General features: G+C 49.1%; 2 protein-coding genes and 1 pseudogene across 4 annotated transcripts in view; 2 read left to right on the forward strand and 1 right to left on the reverse strand.

Moving 5' to 3' along the window:
• Window positions 1–1,731: 1,731 nt before the first annotated feature.
• LOC125406562 (large ribosomal subunit protein eL33 pseudogene) lies at window positions 1,732–2,054 on the forward strand (annotated as a pseudogene).
• Window positions 2,055–4,346: 2,292 nt separating this feature from the next.
• Window positions 4,347–7,281, forward strand: Ppp1r15a (protein phosphatase 1 regulatory subunit 15A). Its single transcript, XM_048443079.3, has 3 exons — window positions 4,347–4,581; window positions 5,134–6,498; window positions 6,869–7,281. Exons 2-3 carry the CDS (start codon window positions 5,143–5,145, stop codon window positions 7,172–7,174), a joined length of 1,662 nt encoding a protein of 553 aa, XP_048299036.3. The 5' UTR covers window positions 4,347–4,581; window positions 5,134–5,142; the 3' UTR covers window positions 7,175–7,281.
• The window catches only part of Tulp2 (TUB like protein 2), a 30,152-nt gene continuing 19,414 nt past the window's right edge, over window positions 7,262–17,999 (reverse strand). Inside the window, exons 1-14 of one of the 3 annotated variants that reach the window (XM_048443053.3) lie at window positions 17,861–17,985; window positions 17,428–17,460; window positions 16,926–16,977; window positions 15,596–15,734; window positions 14,767–14,904; window positions 14,458–14,625; window positions 13,156–13,322; window positions 12,152–12,448; window positions 11,263–11,375; window positions 10,648–10,762; window positions 10,453–10,551; window positions 8,454–8,625; window positions 8,157–8,282; window positions 7,262–7,507 (exon numbers count right to left, since the gene is read on the reverse strand). In XM_048443053.3, coding sequence (XP_048299010.2) covers window positions 7,491–7,507; window positions 8,157–8,282; window positions 8,454–8,625; window positions 10,453–10,551; window positions 10,648–10,762; window positions 11,263–11,375; window positions 12,152–12,448; window positions 13,156–13,322; window positions 14,458–14,625; window positions 14,767–14,904; window positions 15,596–15,734; window positions 16,926–16,977; window positions 17,428–17,460; window positions 17,861–17,970 — 1,746 coding nt within the window. In that variant the 5' untranslated portion in view covers window positions 17,971–17,985 and the 3' untranslated portion in view covers window positions 7,262–7,490. Of the gene's footprint in view, window positions 7,508–8,121; window positions 8,283–8,453; window positions 8,626–10,452; window positions 10,552–10,647; window positions 10,763–11,262; window positions 11,376–12,151; window positions 12,449–13,155; window positions 13,323–14,457; window positions 14,626–14,766; window positions 14,905–15,595; window positions 15,735–16,925; window positions 16,978–17,427; window positions 17,461–17,860; window positions 17,986–17,999 lie in introns of those variants that run through there. The other 2 variants (XM_048443069.3, XM_048443060.3) reach the window with 2 other exon arrangements.

Here is a 17,999-nt window from a genome sequence, read left to right on the forward strand (position 1 = left end):
GCCTGACCCCTGGCTCAGCTGTCCCCACAGCTAAGGGAAGGGATTGGGCTCCCCAACTCCTGGCTCCCCTAAACTGTTGCTGGGACTCCTCAATGTTTGGAGCAGAGACTTGAACCCCAGTACAAGTTTGTTGTTACTTCGGGTTCTGAGCTCCAGGCACCTTCTAGAGAGCTATTCTGGGTCTTTTGAAGAGTGGGGTCTCCAACTCCTGAAACCTTGGAAAATTGGGATACTTGCTAGTGGGTGCCTGGGTAGGGCTGGGCTGGAAGTCAGGACTCACAGACTGTGCATCCATGGTCAGCACTGGTCCTGGAAGGAGGGGAGGTGATCCCAGAGAACCAGGTTCTGGCAAGGACAGAGTTAAGCAGCAAGTTTGAAATTTCTCCCTCAGATGAGACTGATAACCCTTTAGGAGGGAGGTATAATGCATTCTGAGGGATCCTTATTCTGCAGACCAGAGCTCAGGGTGTAGTCAGAGAGCATTGTCCAGTGTGTGTGAGGCCCTGGGATCCATCCCTGAAAATACCACACACCATAAACCAAACACACACTGACACATACACACACACCACACACTAAACACACTCACACACACACACACTATACACACACATACACACAAACACACTTACACACAGAGAGTCACACAACAGGTAGGGAGAGGAAGGGACGCTGGAACTGGGTCTCTGGATCTAGATCTGGGACTTAAACAGAGCCGCACCCCACCAGGGCACAGCCCAATCAAAATTTCAAATTGCACATGATTTTGGAGCAGTGGAGAATGCAGATGCCTGCCTATGAAGGCAAAAGAGTCTGCTTGGCAATGTTCTCCGTGCAGCATGCATCATGGGGTAGGGCTGCTGAGAGTTCCTGGGCAGCCTGGGCTACAAATGTCGGGTCCACCCCAGACTACATAGCCAGCTTCAGCAATCCTGGAATACAAAAGACAAACAAAGCACAGGAGACACAAACAGATCTTAAAAAGAAGTAAAAAGAGAAAGCTCCATGAAGGCAGGCATTAGGCTGGGGTCACGGCTTCTCTGTGCACAGCAGGAGGGTTGCCCAAATATCAAGGTTAGTTCAAGACAGTGTGGAGAAAACTGTGAAGGCCTGTCCCTAAACAGACAGGCAGACGCACATACCAAAACAACCAAGGGACTAGAAAAATGGCTCAGGGCTTGAGAAAGCACTTGCCTCTCTCCCAGATTCATCTCCCAGAACATGGAGTTCACAGCCATCTCTAACTCTATAAGTTCGGAAACCATCTTCTGGTCTCCACGTGTACCATATACAGACATAGTATGTGTGTGTGTGTACATATATATGAATGCACATATGCATATACACACACATATGAAGGAAAACCTCTCATATAAAGTAAGGAAAAATTATTTTGTTTTTTCTTTTTTGTAGCTCTGGTTGTCCCGGAACTCACTATATAGCCCAGGCTAGGCCCGTTTCTCTCCCTCTCGAGTACAGTGATTAAAAGTATACTATCATGCCCCAAAAGATTTTTTTCCCCGTGTAGACTTGACCAGTCTGGAAGTAGCTGTTTAGCCCAGGCTGACCTTGAACTCACAGATCCTCCTTCTACCTCTTTAGTTGCTGGGACTCAGGGCCTGTACTTCCACAGCTCGCATTTTATTTTAGTTTTTAAAAGATTTATTTCTGTCTTTCCGCCATCTTGGCGCCTGTGGAGGCCTCTGGGAACAGGACTTCTAAAAGGCAAATATGTCAGGAAGGCTGTGGTGCAAGGCCACGTTTGCTGGTTATAAGGAGGTCTCCGGAACCTAAGAGAGCACACAGCTCTCCTTAAAATTGAAGGTGTTTATGCTCAAGATGAAACTGAATTCTTCTTGGGCAAGAGATGTACTTACCTGTATAAAACAAAACAAACAAACAACAACAACACAGTAGCACCCTCAGACAAACAAAACAAAACTGGAGTGATCTGGGAAAACAGTGGCATGGTTCCTGCCCAATTCCGAAGCAACCTTTCTGCAAAGGCCATTGGACAGAGAATCCGTGTGGTGCTGTATTCTTCCCGGATTTAAACTAATAAAAAGTAAATAAATTTTTAAAAACTACTTATTATATATACACTGTTCTGCTTACATGTATGTCTGTACTCTAGAAGAGGGAACAAGATCTTACTGTATATGGTTGTGAGGCACAGCTGGCATTTTATTATTATTAATGTTGTTGTTGTTTTGAGACAGGGTTTCTCAGTAGCTATGGAGCCTGTCCTGGAACCCACTCTGTAAACCAGGCTGGCCTCGAACTCACAGAGATCTGCCTACCTCTGCCTCCCCAGTACTGGGATTAAAGGCATGTGCCACCACCCCACCAGGCCAGCTGGCATTTTAAAAGTTTTTTTTTAAATCCACGCTGTAAGTGAAAAACGAAGAATCAAGTAATGGAGAATCTGCATGCCAGGAAGTTACTGATAGAGCTGGAAGGGAGACTGGCCTAAAGAATCAAGTAATGGGGAATCTGCATGCCGGAAAGTTACTGATAGAGCTGGAAGTGAGACTGGCCTAAAGGATCAAGTAATGGAGAATCTGCCGGGAAGTTACTGATAGAGCTGAAAGTGAGACTGGCCTAAAGGATCAACGTTTAAATTCTAAACATCAACCAGATGCCTTAAGCAAAACCAGACTAAACTACGGTGATCAGTCAACTGAAGGAGGCAAAATGCCAGAAGATGAACTCATTGACTTCTCAGAGGATCAGGATGAGCTGGCGATAGCAGCGATGATGAAAGCTACAATTCAGAAATAGGACAGAAATAACTACAATTCAGAAATAGGTGTTAAATAGGTGGCATTTAACACCTTGTGTCTGTTAATAGCCTTGTATCCTCCTCATGGACTGACACAGTCCTTCTAGGTCAAATGTCAAAATCCTAAGAGAGTGTTTGGAAGTGGAATGGGAGGTTAAAAAAGGAAAGAAGTCTTTCCCAGGATGTCATGAGAGGTGCCAACCCGAAAGGTGCACAGCGGAACAACTTCAGCGACTGTGGCGCAGACATACTGCAGTGTGTGTGGGGGGGGCTTTTCTGGGCTCCCCATGAACTGGTGAACTGGTTTCCTCCCCCGAGAATGAAAACCAAAAGAGAAGAAATCCGAAACATAATTCTGAAAGTACAGGAAGAGCAGAGTACAGAGAAGCTGCAGAAGGACCCTTCGTCAGCAGAAGCATCGGTGGGGGGAGGGGCAGAGCAGCAGGCCAGCTGTGTCTGAGTGACCAGGAGGCTGGGGCTGAAGCTTCAGAAATCACATGGTGGTCAACTTTGGTTAGAGACAGGAAAGAGCTGAAGCCCTCACTACTCAGAGATTTGGGGAGGGTTAATGCGGTAAATGTTACATAAGTAATTTCCAAAGGAGTATGTATTAAGTAAAAGTCTGTAAATATGTTAATGAGGCTAATTTTTCCAACTTTAAGAATTATTTTTTTTTCACTTTTAGGAAACCTTTGTTGTGTATTTTCTGTTAATAATACTAAAACTGCAACTTCTAAACACAAATACACTATTTATAGGAGGAAAAAAGTGTTTATTTATTTATTTATTTATTTTTATTTATTTTTTGGTTTTTCAAGACAGGGTTTCGCTGTAGTTTTAGAGTCTGTCCTGGAACTAGCTCTTGTAGATCAGGCTAGCCTCGAACTTACAGAGATCCGCCTGCCTCTGCCTCCCGAGTGCTGGGATTAAAGGCGTGCGCCACCACTGCCCGGCAAAAGTGTTTTTTTAAAAAATAATAAATACATCTGGGCAGTGGTGGTGCACGCCTTTAATCTCAGTAATGGGGAGGCAGAGGCAGGCGGATCTCTGTGAGTTCGAGGCCAGCCTGGTCTACATAGCAAGTTCCAGGGCAGCCAGGACCACACTGAGAAACCCTGTTTTGAAACACCATGAAAAAAGAAAAAAGAAGAGAGAGAGAGGGAAACAGACAAGCAAACAACCCCCCCCCAAAAAAAAAAAACCACTGAGTGTTTTGCCTTCAAAAATCACACCTGTCTTGGGGAAAAAAAATGGCAAAAAGTGGTGCAGCAGGAGGATCACTGATTTCGAGGCCGGTCTCTGTCTCTCCGTCTCTCAAAAAAAAAAGAAAAAAAAAGAAAAGAAAAGAAAAGAAAGGAAAGACACTGGGCTGGGGACACGCGGGAATACTGGCCCGCGGGCTCAGCAGTCGGTCAGCCTGGAAGGCCGCCGTGACGTCACGAGGCCCGGAAAGTCCGCGAGAAGTGCGGGTGTTGTTTTTCAGTTCCCACCTTTCCCAGGGACTTCCGAAGCCCCGCCTCCCGGTGACGTCAGCACAGCGTCGGCTATAAAAGCACGGTTGACAGTTCCGGCCCAGATTGACCCTGTTCTGAACCGGTGAAGATTGCATGCGACATCCCGCGCCACTCCGCATCCCTTTGCCGGGACACTCCTTGCGGCAACCTGTGAGACCTCGCGTCCCCGAACCGCACGCCTGAGGGCGACATGACCGCGCTGGCCTTGCGAGACCTCCGGACCCGCGACCGCTTCTGGCAACCCGAACCGACGTTCCTGCCCCCGGGGTGACGCGCAGCCCGCCGGTGAGTGGGGTTTGGGGGAGGAAGTTGGGGAAATCCCAGATGCTTTGTCTGAGAAGAGAGCCAGGCCTGGGGAGTCTGAGTAAAGTTGAAGTTAGGCTCTGCGGTTAAAGGGGAGGGGCCCGGCCGCCAGAGCTGCGGTGCTTGGGTAGAGCCGGCTAAAGCGAAGCGCTCCGGGAGTGGCCTGGACGAGAGAGTAGGCAGGAGAAGGTTTGGGGGCGTGAATTATAGCATCTATAATTGTTATATAATACATAATGTAAACATAAGCTGAGGAGAAAGGGATCCTTAGAAGTCAGGCTCCCAGGTCTGAGGACGGGGAATCTTTGACGGGGCCTGAAGAAAGGGTTTTGGGAGGGCGGTCTCTTGGTCTAAAGATGTAGAACCGAGTGCCCAGTCTATCGGGTACTGAGAAGCAGGTGGCGGAGGTGGGTATGAGCAGTGCTGTTAGGAATTTGAGGCATGGATTCTCATACTATAAATAGTACCATGACTCAGGGCTGTGGCATGATACTGTTTCCAGAATGGCTTCTAAACATTTTCCCCCTTTTACAGCCCAGACACATGGCCCCAAGCCCAAGACCCCAGTATGCCCTGCACTGGAGAGATGCCCACTCCTTCTACCTCCTGTCTCCACTGATGGGCTTTCTCAGCCGGGCTTGGAGCCGCCTGAGGGGCCCGGAAGGCCCAGAGCCCTGGTTGACAGAAACAGTAACAGGAGCAGATCAGGTAGAAGCCAAGGCTCTGGTGACACCTCCCCTGGTCCCTGGGAACCTCCCTCAGGGGGACACTGAGGACCGTGGAGCTCCTGGGGAGAGTCCAGCAGCCCGGGGGTCTTCCTTTGATGTTCAAGCCCACAATTCCCCTCCTGAAGCGTGGGGACTTTCAAGTGATGGATACAGTGAGAAGCAAGGACAGGATGGCCCTGGAGAGCAGCAGAGGGAACACACAGCTGGCCTGCCTATGCCCCTGTCCCCTAGCCTGCAAGGTGCTGATAAGAGCCTCGGGGAGGTGGTGGCTGGAGAAGAGGGAGGGACTGAGCTGGCTTATCCCACTGCACACGGGAAGGGTGGTCCAGCCGAGGAGGAGGAAGAAGAGGATGGAGAAGCTTCTGCTTCTTACACAGACCCAGGACACAAGCCCGGCCCTTCTGTGTATTGCACTGGGGTGGCAGGACATCGAGCCACGGAGGAAAAAGGGACAGAAAAGAAAGCTGACCCCAGCAGAGCCTGGGAGTACTGCTCTAGAGAGAGGCCTACGCAGGAGGGAGAAGGCAACCGAGAGCCACACGGGGCAGAGCAGGATCAGCCTCGTCAGAAGGCAGCAGCTGAGGAAGAGGGGAAAGCTGAAGCTGTCTGTAGTGGGAATGCCTTCCTGAAGGCCTGGGTGTGTCGGCCTGGAGAGGACACGGAGGATGAGGATGACGACGGGGATTGGGGATCAGCTGAGGAAGAGGAAGAAAGCCAGGCCTTGTCTCCCGCTACCTCTCCTGCACAGGCCTTCCTGAAGGCCTGGGTGTGTCGGCCTGGAGAGGACACAGAGGATGAGGACGATGGGGATTGGGGATCAGATGGGGAAGACAGTGTAGCTCAGACCTGTGCCACCCCCCATACAAGTGCCTTCCTGAAGGCCTGGGTCTACTGCCCAGGAGAGGACACAGAAGATGAGTGTGAGAATGTGGTCCCAGATGACTCAGGCAAGAGTCCCTGCCTTCAGGCCCAGGGTGGTCTATCTGGAGAGAAGACAGAGGGATGTGTGCCAGCAGAGCCCTCTCTTCAGGTGGCCTTCTATTTACCTGGAGAGAAACCAGCAGCACCTTGGGCTGCCCCTAAGCTGCCCCTTCGACTGCAAAGGAGGCTCAGACTATTGAGAACCCCCACCCGGGATCAGGACCCTGCAACTCCCCTGTGTACCAGAAAGGTGAGTGCTGGTGCCTGGATTCCTAGCTCAGAGATTCAGTCTAGCGCTGGGATGGCAGTAGGATTCCACAAGGCTTTTTAAATACAAAAGCCTTAGATTCCCAGTCGGGAGGAGGAGGGGCTGGGACCTGAAAATCCCTAAGGAGGTGTGCTGGAGGCGGGGACTCCAGGGACCCATGTGTTGCAAGTTCTTACATGGGAAGGCTGTGTTCACCCTGTTGCAATCACCTGTAAGAGGCAGGAGGAGTGGTAGTTGTGCTAATGGAGCTGACACGTGCCAGTGAGTCAGGGACAGTCAGGAGGTGACTATTCAAATACCCAGCGTTTTTGTGTGACTAATTTTTATGTCTTGCCTCTGCCCATCTGTCCAGGTGCACTTCTCTGAGAAAGTCACAGTTCATTTTCTTGCTGTCTGGGCAGGACCAGCCCAGGCTGCCCGCCGTGGTCCCTGGGAACAGCTCGCACGAGATCGGAGCCGCTTTGCTCGCCGCATTGCCCAGGCAGAGAAGGAGCTGGGTCCTTACCTCACCCCTGCCTTCCGGGCCAGAGCATGGACTCGCCTTGGAAACCCACCCCTTCTTCTGGCCTCCACACCTTTTCCACAGCCTGGGCGTTGTGCCTCCTTAGGCCACGCCCTTGAGCCAAGCTCTGACCACACCCTCTCCCCTTCCCAGTGAAGCCCCTCCACCCAGCCTGACTTCGGTGGGAGGCAAAGCTAAACCCGTATAGTTTTCTGTTATTTATTTATTTTTAATATGAAATAAAGCCTTTTGATTTATACTGATCAAGTCTTAATTATGTATTGATAATACCCTGCTGGTGGATCTTCAAGGGAGGCTAAAAATGAGTTTTGTGTCCAAACTGAAGTTTAAGACCAGCCTGATATACACAGTGATGGTCTCAAAACACTGAGTTCTGTGTCCAGACTGGGGTAAGGGCAGCAACTGATCCCAGCATTTCGAAGCTGTGGCAGGAGTTCCAGGCAGGCATAACCTATCGAGTGAGGCGGCCTTAAAAAATAAAGAGAGGGTGGTAGATACAAGGTATGACATGTGCAAAAGCCAGGCACCAAAGTGCATGCTTGTCATCCAGTACTCTAGAGGTGGAAGTGGGAAGATCCGGTGTTCAAAGCCAGCCTCAGCTACGCCATCGGGGACCAGAATGAGCATCAGAAAACTAAAAAAGGTCAGCCGGGTGGCACTTGGGAGGCAGAGGCAGGCGGATCTCTGAGTTCGAGCCCAACCTGGTCTACAAGAGGTAGTTCCAGGACAGGCTCCAAAGCCACAGAGAAACCCTGTCTCAAGAAACAAACAACAACAAAAAATCCAACAAAACAAAACAAAAAAGAGGTAGTTGCAGGACAAGTAAGACCTGTAACACTGGAAAAACCCAGTCTTGTCGGGCGGTGGTGGCTCACGCCTTAATCCCAGCACTCGGAGGCAGAGGCAGGTGGATCTCCGTGAGTTCGAGGCCAGCCTGCTCTACAAGAGCTAGTTCCAGGACAGGCTCCAAAAACTACAGAGAAACCCTGTCTCTGGGGGGAAAAAAAACCGTCTCGAACACCCCGCCCCCGCCAAAAAAAAAAAAAACTGCTGTGAAGCTTTCTCCAAACGCACAACCAGAGTTGGTGAGGGATGGTATTTTATTCAGGTTACTCACACGCCAGTTTCCCATCGAAACTAGATAAGCAGATGGCGAAGGCTTGGAGTGGGCAAAGAGGATATCGGAAATCCATAGTGAATATGTTTGGGGCCACGCGGCCGAACTGGAGCACCAGGTGGTCCGCTGATGAGCAAACCAAGAAATAGGACTTAAACTCTAATGCAGACACGCGGCTGCACCCTGACCAGGCTAGGACACTACATGTCCCAATAGACCTTGCGAAAGCGAGGCTCCCGCCCTGAACGCCCTCTTTCTGCCCCCAAACCCAGGTCTTGGGGGTTGCTAGGAGCTCACGTTCATCGGGGTGCACAATCTGAAAGTTCTTGACTGAAGCCCGAGTGACGCGACCGTGAAAATTGAGCACGTAGGCGCCGCTCTCCTCGCTCCAAGATGGGACTTTGTTCTGCAGTTGGAGCAGCCCGTGTCTAGCACCCTTTTGTAGGCGACTCAAAATCGAATCCTGATCCTTAGGGATACAACAGGGGCATCGTTTGTTAGCCTACCCGCCTATCTGTTGGTCCAGATGCACATATTTTATTTTATTTATCTATTTATTTGAGACATAGTGTGTCTAGATTGCCAGATTTACCTTTTGTTTTTCTTTGTTTTTAGAAACAGGGCTTCTCTGTTGTAGCCCTGGCTACACAGAGACCTAGCCCTGTAGACAAGGCTGGGACTGTCATTTTTTTCTTAGAACTAAATATAGAGTAACAATCACTGTCGTGGTTATTATTACTCTCGCCGCGGCCCTCCTGGGGCAGACCCAATGTCTTAGGCATGAAATTCACTTTTTCTTTCTTTCTTTTTCTTTTTAAAATTTATGTATTTATTATGTATACAGTGTTCTGCCTACATGTATGCCTGCACGCCAGAAGAGGGCGTCACATCTCATTACAGATGGTTGTGGACCACCATGTGGTTGCTGGGAATTGAACTCAGGACCTCTGGAAGAGCAGCCAGTGCTCATAACCTCTAAGCCATCTCTCCAGCCCTTTTTTCGGTTTTTCTAGACAGGGTTTTTTCTGGAGCTTTGGAGTCTGTCCTGAAACTAGCTCTTCTAGTCTAGGCTGGCCTCAAACTCACAGGGATCCCCTTGCCTCTGCCTCCTTAGTGCTGGGATTAAAGGTGTGTGCCACCACCTGGCTTGTAATTGGTATTTTATATTTTCATTTTGTCCTTGATGTTCACCATCTAACTTTGTTTATTGGTATGAATGGAAACAGCATTATCAGGATTGCAGTGACTTCTCGATGGTCAAATTCAAAACACTGTTGTTAGTTACTTGATTCTTGTTTATGAATTTTCAAGAATGCACGAGTGTGCAGAACAGACAGAAGAAGAGATCTCTTTTACCTGAGCTTTGGAATTTCTTATTGTCTTTCCCATGGTGATTCTGTATCTCCAATATTACGTGTATTGCTCCAGAGATAAATTTTATATACACATTTATGCAAAAATTATTTACGACTTCTGGGCAGACATTCATAATCACACACAGGTCAATATGTATACTCTAGTATGCATACATTGTTATACATAGTTTGAAAGTGGCCAAGCTTAAACTGTGGCGATCCCATCACTTAGGAGGCAGAGACAATGGGTCACTGAGTTTGAGGCCAGCCTGGTCTACGGAGTGAGTTCCAGGATAGCCAGGGATACAACAGAGAAGCCCTGTCTCAAAAAAGAAAATTATTTTTTGATTAAATGTAATATATATGTGTCTGCATATGTGAATTATGTGTGTGCAAATGCAGTTGTCTTAGAAGGTCAAAAGAGGGCGTTAGGTCCCCTGGAGCTAGAGTTAAGGCAGTCAGGAGCTACTTTACAAGAGTACTGGGAGCCAACCGAAATTTGTTGTTTTTTGGGACAGGGTTTCTCTCTGTATCCCTGACTCCTGGAACTTTCTCTGTAGACCAGGCTGGCCTCAAATTCACAGAGATCTTGGCCTCCTGAGTCCTAGGATTAATTTTTTTTTTTTTTAATTAAAGCAAGGTCTTACTATGTAGCCCTGCCTGTTCTGGAACTAGCTATTTAGACAGGGCTAGCCACAGTCTCACGAGCTCTGCCTTTCCTCTTCCTCTAGGAAGGCAGTACATGTTTATTAATAACTGAGCCATCTCGCCAGCCTCAGCCCCAGAATTTTTGAGTCTCTAGTCTTTACTGCCTGAGATGGGACCCTGACAAAGTCAAGGTTCACATAGGCCCTGCAAACCATTGCCCCACCTCAAGGTCTAGGATGGGTTCCCTAGTCCATCCTCCTCTCTGTGCTGTGGTTCCAGCCCTAAGTACTCACACTTTGTGGCTGAATTCTCATCCTCTGCTTCCGGCTGTCCATTCCTGGAAGAATCACGGTCATTCTGCGAGGCCCCCGGAATCCCAAGACATTGGTTTCCTGGGAGGATTAATTAGATTATATTCCAGTTGGCCTAGCTCCTTATGCTTTCTTACCTATTGGTGCCCTCGTTTCTGCCCCTGCCAGTATACTTACATAACATACAACTCCCAGCTCCTCTCTGATCCGGGTATTGTCTGGGATCCAGTAGTTCCGCTCAGGATTCACCCCATTATCAAAGATGGTATATTTCGTGCCCAAGACATTGGATCTGACCCAGGAGGGCAGTGGACAGAGTAATAATAACCATGACAGTGATTGTTATTCTGTGTTAAGTGTTTCTCAAACCCATCTTCTAAGGAAAATTAAAAAAAAAATCACAGTCCCAGCCTTCTGATTCCTTGGTGTCATTCTAGCATCCTATATCGACTATTGAGAACCCTCTTCCATTTAGGAAGCAAGAACTCATACACGCTAGACCTCTCTTTCCACAGGAACTGAGGGGTCCCAGCCCTCTGCCTATCAAAAACCTAAACATTAAATGCCAGCCTGTACTCATGGTACCCAAAGCTTTCATGTTTTTTCTTTTCCAGCTATGGAAATACAATCTGCAGAACTACAAAACCCATCAGACTTTGGTGCAGGTCCAATTTAGTGCATTGTGGCCTGCTGGGAAATGTAGTCCATTTGCCTGTCTTTCTTGTGACTTCCTGCCACCTGTTGCATCACCCACATGCTAGGAGCACCACACACCTAGAAGGCTTCACCTACCTAACTTTACCTACGAAGTTGTTCCCGTTGCGAGACATGTCTTTGGGGTCCAGGGAGATGAGATAATTTGAGGTTTTGCTTCTTTTCCTTCTCCGCCCTGCCAGAAGGAAATGCTGCAGACCAGAGAAGACACTTCAGGACTGACCTTCGACACCTGCTAGAGCCAGTGTCCTGAACACAGCTCTAAACTCCAACAACTCTCTCTGGAGGAGGTGGAGGCCACACTGGGAGAAGACTGGTCAGATGGAGAGGGCCGTGGCTTAGCTAGAGAATGGAACTGCTTTGAAGACCTAGTTTATACCAGGATTGGTGGCGTTTGGCCAAGAAGACTCAGTTGGGAGGTCAAAGGGACCCACTCATCTCAAGGGGAAGGGAGGTGTGGTAAATGTGAATTAACTCTGGAATGAATAAGGCTTGGTTATAGGGTAGGGAGGACCTAAACTAACATGTTCTAAAAAGTTTGGCAGACTGAGGTGGGCAGGGCTGACAAGTCCTAACTCTGAGACACAGGCCTGAGTCCTAAATAAATAAATGCTGAAAGGGGCTCACGTTGTTGGCTGGAATTCGTGATTTAGAAAGGGCTGCCTTCCTCTGTTTACCAACTGTGGGGGATTAAAGGATCCGTGCCACCACCTGGCTCTGTTTTTAGTTTTTTCTAACAATGTCTCCTTAGGTCAGGAGGTTGGCCTTGAACTCATCCTCACTCCCCTGATCCTCCCTGCCACAATTCCCAAGGATTATTAGGATTAGAGTTTTATGGGACTACGTCTGGCTCCAGAAATTTTTAACCTTGTCCAAAAAGGGGAGGGACATGACCCTCGAAGTTGGGGCTTGTTTCCCTATCTTTCCCCTCCAGTGTGAAGCCTCCCGCCGCGGGGCTGAAGCGTACGGCCACTCCGTCTTCCGTCTCCATGTAGAGGTAGTAGGAGGGGAACATGCTCTTGTCCATGCCGTGCTTGTTGCGGACGATGCGACACTGCACCATGTGCTCTTGGGATGCGGGTAGCAGCACGTAGGCCTCCATGTCTTCCCCGAGCCGAGGGCCTGGCGTGCGGGGCAGGGAACAGGTCATATTCCAAGGATTGTGGTCGCTTGTGTCACCGTTGCCTTGCAAGACCTTGGGCGCCACTGGGGCGTTGTTTGTCCCTGTAGTCTCTGAAGCCTCTTTCTTTTCCAGGTCTTCGTCCTAGCTCAAGTGCAGATCAAAAGTGGAGGGGCAGTCAGGCTCGACCACGCAGACTGATTGGCTACTCCAGCCAAGGGTGACGCGTGAAGACCCATGGCTTCCTGTTAGTCAAGCTTGGCGGCTAACCCACCCAACCTCGCTGGCACGTCTGTCCACCGGTCAAACTCGCAATTTCATCAGCTCCACAGACCTATTGGATAATTTGTGTGAGGTCCTTCTCTAGGACACATAAGCCCAGAGTACCTGCCAGAACATGCCAGCGAGGTCGCTGGGCACTGCTGCATAGTAGCAGCCCTGCCTAGAATCCCCCAGTGAAGGGCTCAGGTGTTGCTCAGTGGTAAGAGCAGGCATGTATGTAGTCATGTTGACTACAAAATGACCCTTCCAAACCAAATCATGCTTTGTAGTCTCCATTAGTAGTCACCTGTTTATCTGTTCATGGGTATTCTTTTTAGGGAAGGGAGTTTTTTGGTTTTTTTGTTTTTTCTTCGAGACAGGGTTTATCTTTTGCTTTGGAGCCTCTCCTGTAACTCATTCTGTAGACCAGGCTGACCTCGAACTCAGAGATCCACCTGTCTCAGCCTCCCAAGTGCTGGGACTGCAGGAAATGCAGGCATGCAGCACTGAGCACAGGCTTTCACCTTGTTGCTACTTCATCTAGTGAATACACCCTGTAGACCGGGCTGCATGTTTTAAGTACCGCCTACCCTGATGCCGGAGGCTGGTGGGCTCTCTTCTGTGCTCTCTTCCACCATGCAGGATGCCGAGTCTCCATGAACCCTGTCAGAGTTCACTGCAGGGGCTGGGGCTGGGCTGGGTGCCTTGTGCTCCACTGAGACATCCTTGGATTCCTCCTCTTCCTCTTCACTGATCCCTAGGGGGCAGAAGCAGTGGCAGGTCAGGATGCACAGAGAAGAGGCCAGAGTCAGTGTCTCACTGTGTGGCTCTGGCTAGCCCGATACTAGATTTCTAGACTGGTCTAGCTTTGAACAGAGATCCACTTGCCTTTGTCTACAGAGTTGGAATTAAAAGCATGTGTCTGTCAAAATTCCTGGCCAAAAGCAAGTGAACAAATAAGCTTTCATTAAAAAAAAAGAAAAGAAAAGAAAGAACCAAATAAGTTGAGGGACTGGAGAGATAGACTAACAGTCAAGGGCACATTTGGGCACATTCTGCTTTAAAAAAAAAAAAAGATTTATTTTGTATGCATTGGTGTCTGCCCTGGTGTGTCGGATTCCCTGGTAATGGAGTTATAGATAGTTGTGAGCCACCATGTGGCATGCTGAGAATCGAACCCAGGTCCTCTGGAAGAGCAGCCAGGGATCTTAACCACTGAGCCATCTCCCCAGCTCCATGTTCTGCTCTTGTAGAGAAAAAGAGTTTGGCTCCCAGCACTCAAGTCTGATGGTTCACAAATGCATCTAACTCCAGCTTCAGGGGGTCTGACACCCTCTTCTGGCCTCTGTAGGAACTGCACTCACATTCACAAATGCACAGATGCACATACGCATAACCAAAAAGAATTAAAATAAATAATCTGAGCCAGGCATGGTGATGCATTCCTTTATTCCCAGAATTTGGGAGGCAGAGGCAGGTGGATCTCTGAGTTCAAGACCAACCTGGTCTACAGAGGAAGCTCCAAGACAGCCAGGTCTACAAAGAGAAACCCTGTCTTGAAAAATGAAATTAATAATAATATTAATAATAACAATTTGTGTGTGGTGCAACATACTTTTAATCCCAGAACACAAGGAGGCAGAAACCAGTGGATCTTTGTGAGTTCAAGGCCACCCAGGGATACATAGATACAGGGATACAAAATTAGTGCAGATAAATACATCTGATATGATGATGTTTTATATCTGAATACACTATAACAGGGATTCGACAGATGAATTGGGAGACCCATGAGTTATGGTATCTCATATATAAGCTGTTAACCAAAGCAAGAAAGACAACTTGTTATGTAAACCAAGGACCACATTTCACTCCCCTGTCCCTGAAATTACCAGGTCCTGGGGAGGCTAACCAGCCCCTGCGACGGTTTGCCATATGTGTCTTGGGAGGTGGAGGGATGACAGGGATGTCCTCCATGCTCACTTCCTCCACATCTGAATCTGAGCTGTCTGGGAGCCAGCATATATGGTGGAATGCAACACCATTGCCCCGAGTGTATACTAGAGAAAAAGGAGTTTCAGATTTAGGGTCCTTTGGTGCAAGAGGAGGAGGCTCCAGACCTAACTCCAATGTCAGGAGAGAAAGGGTGGAATCCCAAGCTTCTGAGGCACATGCTCTAAATATCGGTGGCCCAAGGTTACCTGCTCCTTTGGGTGACAAGAGGGGGGCCCTCTCGCCACTACCATCTCCACCATAGTTCATGGTGGCCAGGGCACTGTGGGCCCCAGAGGGCAGATGTGCCTCTGGTGTGTTCTTCTGGAGGAGGGGACTCCCAGCGCCTGGGGGAAAGTGCAAAGCAGCCCATTTAAAAAGGGTCTTCCGAGGAAGGTAGGAGGACAGCCTCACATCCTGCACTACATAGATACACTACAGCCTGTGCTGCAGCGTGTGCATCACCTCCCAAAATCCCAAACGAAACTCAGGAAGGCACAGGACTGGGTGCATGTCACCCTAGGTTTTGATCCTTATTAACACACACACACACACACACACACACACACACACACACACAAAAGTGAAATCCTGCTCTCCCAGCAAAACTTCTGCTTTGGGGAGTCCAGGGTCCCTCAGACTCTACTATCTGATAAAGCCAGTCCCTGAATTCTTTTGGGTCTGGCCCTCTGGCTCTAAACTCTACCTGGAACTGTCAAAGGACCAGGTAATCTCAAGGGCCCAGTTTTAATGGAATGGCTCCTAAGAGACCCACAGACCAAGCAATCTTCTGCCCCGGGATGGACGAGGTCCCACCCCTGTTCCCTCATAAAGCCCCACACTTAAGTTCGGCCCCAATCCTCTACTGTAAACTCCCTACTCTGATGCAATTAGGCCCCACCAGTCCTGAAATGTATAGGCAGTCCCTCCAGCAGCCAGCACCATCTACCAAGTTCCCGCCATAGGGCACACTAGGCTCCACCCTCCAATGGTCAATAAGTCCCACTCCGGAGCACCCAGAAATCCCTTTCATCAGACCAAGTCCCCAGCCGCTGTCACTCTGGAAGCGATCGTCCCCACGCCTTGGTCGCCGGTGCCTCAGGGAAGCATCAGGATTGGCCTGAACCATGAGGGGTTCCTGGCGCTTCCTGCGCTGTTTCTTCTCAAATAGCTGCCGCTGTAGGAACAAGAAGGGTGTGTGGTGGGGACAGAAATCAGAGAGCTCGACAGGGGTGAGACTGGCCTGGCAGAGTCCAGATACCCTTCCTCCATTGGGGTTCCAGATACCCAGTCCCTCAGTCTTCTAATGCTTTCCGGTCAGATCAGACCTACCTCCAACTCCTCTTCCAAGAACTAGGAATCCAACCCTCTAGAACTTTTTTTTAAATTAATGTATTTATTTTTATTTTGTTTGCATTGGTGTTTTGCCTGCATGTATGTCTTTGTAAGGGTATCAGATCTTGAAGTTACAGACGGTTGTGAGCTGCTATGTGGAAGCTGAGAATTGAACCCGGCTCCTCTGGAAGAACAGTCAGTGCTCTTAACTGCTAAGCCATCTCTCCAGCTCCCAAGAACTTTCGCTCCTTAAACATTTCCTCAGCCTGGGCTGCCATCCTGGCAGAGGCATGAGGATTGCAATTTCCAAACCTGCCTAGACACTTCGGTGAGACCCTGTTTCAAAATACAAAGGCAGGTAGAACGGCTCGCGCCTGTAGTAAGACCAGAAACAGAAGAGGATGGGAGCAAGAGCGAGGTCAGCACAGGCGACAGAGGAGCAGCTGGCTCCATCAGGCCTGACTAGCTGAGTTCCAGCCCCAGGATCTACACTGTGGAAGGAGAGACCCTGTTCCTGCAAGTTGTCTCAATAGACATGCCATGGTGTGTGTGTGTGCTGTACCCCAGAATAAATTTAATTTAAAACAAAACAAAGCAAGCGCAATGGCTCACAACTGTAATTCCAGGATCAAGATGCAAGCTGGAGAGCAGCCTGGGCTAGGCAGCAAGGTCTTGTTTCAAAATAAAACGGAGGTCATATGGGCTGGAGAGCTGGCTCAGAGGTTAAGAGCACTGATCGCTCTTCCAGGGGTCCTGAGTTCAATTCCCAGCAACCACATGGTGGCTCACGGCCATCTATAATGAGATCTGGTACCCTCTTTCTGGCATGCAAGCATACCTGGAAGGAATGTTGTATACATAATAAATAAATAAACCTTTAAAAAAATAAAAAAAATAAAATAAAACGGAATTCCTACTTTCTCTTTTCCTAATTTGAGAACCTGAAGTTCAGAAAAAAACGAACATGGGATTGGGGTCTCTGAGCAACCTCAGGGAAGGCTGGGAAGATGAAGAGTGGGATTCCAGCCCATACCTGTTGTTCCAGCTTCTGCAGCCTTACACCCGAGAATTCATCCTCCAAGGTCCTGAGAGAAACACAGGCTGGGGACCACAGCCGGCAGGCAGCTTTGTCTGTGCGAGAGCCCCTCCCCTTGGCCTATTTGGGTTCTGAGCACCAGTGATGTCATAGGAGTTGCAGGACGGGAGCTTTCTAGGTCAGTTATGATGCCCCTTCTCCCAGCCCCTCCCCCTTTAGGACCCAAACAGAAACCCTTAGGTTCTAGCTATCTTGGGAGACTCAAGAGTCCAGGTCCCAGGTTCCTTTCATCTGGCAGACCTAAGCATCTTGACCGGTATGCCTTTCAAAGGGAGGCTGGAGTCCAGATCTCCCGCACCTTCCTACAGAGTAGATGGTGGTGATCCAGAAGACAAAGCTTGAGCCCAGAGCTGTGCGTATCCCTGTAGTGCGCATCCCTGTAGTGCATCGACGTTCTCCCTCCCCCCCAACCCACTGCCCATTAGGCTTCCCCACTCACTCTTTCTTCCATGGTTCATTTTCCTGAGACGTTCTAGAGAATTAGGAAGGCATAATCAAGACCTAGATCCCATATCTCAATAGAGACCACCCTCCAATAGTTGACATCTGCCTTCATTTTTCTTTTGAACCCTAACAACCCAAATCCCAATTCCCGCCTGAGACTAAGTTGCCTGTGTCGAGCCTTAAGCACTATTGGGAACGCAAAAATCCACTTTTCTACCAAGTACATAAGGCTTGTCCTGCTTCTAAGTATTGGGACTCGGGGCTTAGGGTCACAAGTCCCAAACCCTCAACCTTCACTTGTCTGGAATCCCAGGGGTGCCCACCCGTCCCTAGAGCCAGCTTGGAGATCTCACGGCCTTGCCGAGATACTAGAACTCTAAACACAGCTGGACACTTTCTTGGAAAAGACGATTCCCACAGGGACTTGCCCTCTTCTTGGCCCCTCACGGTCCATGTCCAACAGAGTAATGGCTCCAGGCCACTGAAGCAGACAGATCCCTTGTTCTAGGGGTTCTGAATTGGAACCACAAGCCAACATTCCTTAAAGGGACCCAAGAGTATCTACCT

Source organism: Myodes glareolus, chromosome 24 (genome assembly GCF_982192425.1).
Source record: "Myodes glareolus chromosome 24, mMyoGla1.1, whole genome shotgun sequence".
NCBI classification, from domain to species: Eukaryota; Metazoa; Chordata; class Mammalia; order Rodentia; family Cricetidae; genus Myodes; species Myodes glareolus.

What these genes read in the sequence shown, in the direction of transcription:
- Ppp1r15a (XM_048443079.3), top strand. Translation starts at nt 5,143, where the DNA reads ATGGCCCCAAGCCCAAGACCCCAGTATGCCCTGCACTGGAGAGATGCC. An exon ending in CTCCCCTGTGTACCAGAAAG is followed by an intron (nt 6,499 to 6,868) that starts GTGAGTGCTGGT and finishes CCATCTGTCCAG; the next exon opens with GTGCACTTCTCTGAGAAAGT.